The sequence below is a fragment of the Frieseomelitta varia genome, unplaced genomic scaffold, assembly GCF_011392965.1.
Source record: "Frieseomelitta varia isolate USP_RPSP 00005682 unplaced genomic scaffold, Fvar_1.2 scaffold_379, whole genome shotgun sequence".
NCBI lineage: Eukaryota > Metazoa > Arthropoda > Insecta > Hymenoptera > Apidae > Frieseomelitta > Frieseomelitta varia.
In genome coordinates this window covers 322,071-326,070 of record NW_025110122.1, presented here as the reverse complement: position 1 = coordinate 326,070, position 4,000 = coordinate 322,071, and the positions used below count along the sequence as shown (strand labels likewise).

At 45.5% G+C, this 4,000-nt stretch overlaps 1 protein-coding gene across 15 annotated transcripts in view; it reads left to right on the top strand.

The window, feature by feature from the left end:
* Positions 1-4,000, top strand: part of LOC122531175 (protein abrupt-like) — an 86,809-nt gene that overhangs the window by 48,019 nt on the left and 34,790 nt on the right. For all 15 annotated transcript variants that reach the window (XM_043658890.1, XM_043658893.1, XM_043658882.1 and 12 more), the window contains exons 4-7: positions 2,385-2,621; positions 2,711-2,917; positions 3,105-3,267; positions 3,647-3,700. In XM_043658890.1, coding sequence (XP_043514825.1) covers positions 2,385-2,621; positions 2,711-2,917; positions 3,105-3,267; positions 3,647-3,700 — 661 coding nt within the window. The remainder of the gene's footprint in view (positions 1-2,384; positions 2,622-2,710; positions 2,918-3,104; positions 3,268-3,646; positions 3,701-4,000) is intronic.

Sequence of the window (4,000 nt, the reverse complement as noted above, 5' to 3'; positions counted from 1 at the left end):
TTAATTTCTATCAACTATCTCGTGGTTGTTGTAATAATATCTACAAGGTGAAAGAAAACGACTGCATTAAAAGAAAAAAAAAAACTAAACGCAATTTTGTTTAAGAATTCGCGATTAGCTCACGATACGCAAATGAAAATACATCCGTCTATCGTGCGCCGGTGGCAAAATGAATTCTTGGCGCTTCGCTCGGCTGCGACGCACGACGAGCGTCCATACAATTAATTATTGACCCGTTTTAATCGCGTTAGGTCTAATTAGCGGGGGTGAGGGGGAGGGGGAGAGTCCGTCTCAAAGTTGTTAATTAAATTGGTTAATGCGATAAAGGAGTCCATGGCGGAGTTCTCTCCGTTCCCTTTCTCTCCTCGCCTCTTTCGTTCCCCCCTTTCTGTTCCATCGCCGGAGCTCGTTCCTGCCTTTGTGTAACGCCAGCACGGAACTGCATCGACGAGAGAGAGAGAGAGATATTTTCAACCACGACGATTATTTCAATTATACCGTGCAGTCTCGGGATCGTGAAAATCCCTTCCCCGATAGTGTGTACGTTCACGGTTTTGGAGCGAATAACCGGCGTGACGAGCAAATGAACTGCTACTCTCACTTTTGCCAATGTTTATACCCGTTTGGACACGCTGTATCCGGTAATCTCATTCAGAAGTTACTGGCAGCTGTGCAATAAGAATTACCCGATCGGACAGGGATTAGATAAGCCCGGCGACTCTCGCTCGTACGCGCGTGTTACTTTTATTTCCTGTTGCGGGTTTCTCGAAGTAATTAACACAGACCGCTGATCCGCGAGAAATTCAAAGTTGTAAAAACGCACCAAGTATCGAAAGTGTCGAGTTCATTCCAGTACCTGGCTAGGTGTAGTAACATTCGATTATTCGTAAAAATACAAATCTGTTATGCATAAAAATGTTTGCAGTCTGGTAATTATTAGTCTTCTAGTAATAGCTTATTAGTTAGCTAACGATTCTCTAGCGATTAACTTAAGCGTGCATGGTCATTGGCAAACTCCTGTTTATGAAAATTGTGTTACGACTGTGCCTCTTTTATCCTCGTACATTCCGTATTCTAGCGGCGAGTTTGGTCAATTTTTAATTGGTGCGTTGCTCGAAAGCTCGATTTTAATCCCGAGCTGAGAAGATCCCCGAAAGAGTCGAGAAAAAATTTGAAAAGTTGCGAGAGAAATCGACAACGGGGGGGCAACAACTGGGTTTCAGAGAAAACCAGTGCGTCAGCCGATCTCGGTTATTGCTCCTTTCACGCGACGAGAAAAGAAAAGAAAGGAAGAGAAAAGAAGAAAAGAAAAAGAAAAAAAGGAACGAAGAAAATTCAAGCGGATCGGAGAGTGTCGAGTTCCAACCGGTCAACACACGCCGGTCGATGTTACAAAATCTGGAGCGATTATAACTGGCAACGGGTAAATCGATAGTGGCCGACCGACAATAATAAATATTCTCGCGGCTTCCGCGACAACGTACGCTTTCAGCGTATGCACGCCGATTCGAAGCGAATTCGTGTCTCGATAATCGGCGAGAGTCGACGAGATATTCCGAGTGGCGCATAGCTGGCCCATCCTCTCGCGTTCTTGCCGATCCGTCATTGTATGTACATGTATGTACATACGTCGTGGTACGCCTCTGGCCGCACGTTGCGTCGCGTCGCGTCGCGGCGCGGCGCGTCGCCTCGAAATAACCGCGCGTTACCGTTGGAAAGCGCCGGCGGTCATTAATTATAATTAATATCGGTGTCGATAATGGCGGGCGCAGCGCCGGCTCGTATATTACTCGATCGACATAGATCGGCGAGAACGCCTCTAACGTGTAAGTGCGCGCCGTATACGTCCGTATGAATTCCCATCTTCCATCGAGGATGATCGTTCCCCGTTATAGAGCGGCTAGTTTGTACGAGTGGTTAATTTGTAGGCTGGCTTGGCTGTTGGTTAGAGAAAGAGAAAGACAAAAGGTACGAGAGGGGAAAATGGGTTACGCGTTGTAGCGACAGAGAGGGAGAGAGAAGGAACAGTAGTTTGGTATAGTTGGTCGGTTGAAGTCGTTAAAAGCTACGCGAAAGGTATCGACGACGTGGATTAAACGTAGCTCGTTGTACGTGTCGTGGTTGTAAATCGTCGTTGTAAATCAATTGACCAGACCTGGCCGGCGCTGAACGACCTGATAAATAGGATTAACTGATTTACATGAACGAGATTCGTCCGACCAGCATCGATCATAATCAACGCTCTCTGGATAGCGCAATCCGGAATTCATTTTCGCTCACTTAACGTAGAAAGACTTTTCAACGTTTTTGTCTTTCTTTTTCGTTGTTGTTGTTGTTGTTGTTGTTGTTGTTTCATTTCTCCATCGTTCGTTCCGTCTGTGCAGGCGAATCCGTGTCAGCACCCGATCGTGATCCTAAGGGACGTTGCCTCGTCGGACATGGAGTCGTTGCTGCGTTTCATGTACCACGGCGAGGTTCACGTGGGACAGGAGCAGCTAGCCGCTTTTCTCAAGACAGCTCAGATGCTTCAGGTTCGGGGGTTGGCCGACGTGAACAGCGGCGCCGCCACTGCGAAGATTCCGCCGTCCACATCCTCCGGTGGAAACAACGGTAGTGCACCGGTAAGGGGCAATTTTTCATCCTCTCTATGGATGTTAATTTCGAGCTAACTAAGGAGCTTAATCGAGCGACGATCGATCGGCTCCAACAGGCGACGCCACGCAATCCGTGGCAAGACAATGGCAGGGGAGAGTTGAACGAGGGTGCTCTGAGTCCACCTCCAGAGAAGAGACCAAGAAGCTACAGTCCTCCTTTGGGTAACCACGTGGAACAGAAAACTGACCTACAGGACTCGCTTTTGGGCCAGGCTCTGGAAGGAGGACCCACGATACACACTACACCCACGAACAATGTACAGGTAAGAAGGTCATTTTCATCGAGTCGAAAACTCTTTGACACACTCTCGCGTCACCGATTATTATTGCGTGTGCTCTTTTGCGTCACAGAAAATTTTTTTCTTTTTGTTTTTATCACTTTAAAAGCGACTTGGAAAAGCGGCCAAAAATCATTGGATGAGAAAAGGGGGCTATTGCGATTTGTTGCAGACGCAGTCTACCGGCGAGGACTCGAACTCGATGTCGGAAAACGAAGAGGAGATGTCGAATAACGACAGTATCCTGAATTCGGTGAAAACGGAGCCGAGCGATATCCTAAACGACAATATAGAGCATCATCGTAACTCGTTCCCGACGATCTTGGGATTGCCAGGTAATTTCATCGAAATCAATTCAACTTCATTCCCCCCCCACCTCACCCCTCGACTAACTTTTAATTGGAGAAACGAAAGATAATAGTGGTACAAGTCAGGATCTTAATTTTCGTATCGTCCCTTCTAGTTTCATTGCTAATTGAATTGTACGCTCGATCGCGTTCGTGAAAAAAATTAAAAAAGTTGCAAAGACCAACGTTGCAACTTTTTTTTTTTCTTGAACAACCGACTTGCGTCACTATGACTCTCGACTATGACACTCGACGGTAGAAAATAGAAACGAAAAGATCGAAAAGTCGAATCGATGAACTGATATTAATAATTTCCCGATCCAGTGTTGACCAGTTGCGTGATTGTGATCGTAATCGATAATTACAGGACTAATACCAGGACCATCCGGGATCCACGCGGCGAATCAGGATCCGAACTACGGTAAGTGATCAGAAGCCAACGATTTGATTTTCACGGTTTATTACGATTTCGTATATAGCCCAAGACTATAGTATCCTCCCGTCGATTCCCTCAAGACTCTTGTCTCTTGTTGTTGCGTTGAATGCATGGAACTCTCGTACCTCTCACAACCCTGCATCCCCTTGCCCAACTTTTTTTTACCCCCCCCCCCCCCCCCCAAAAAAAAAAAAAAAAAAAAAAAAAAAAAAAAAAAAAAAAAAAAAAAAAAAAAAAAAAAAAAAAAAAAAAAAAGGAAAAAAAAAAAAAAAAAAAAAAAAAAAA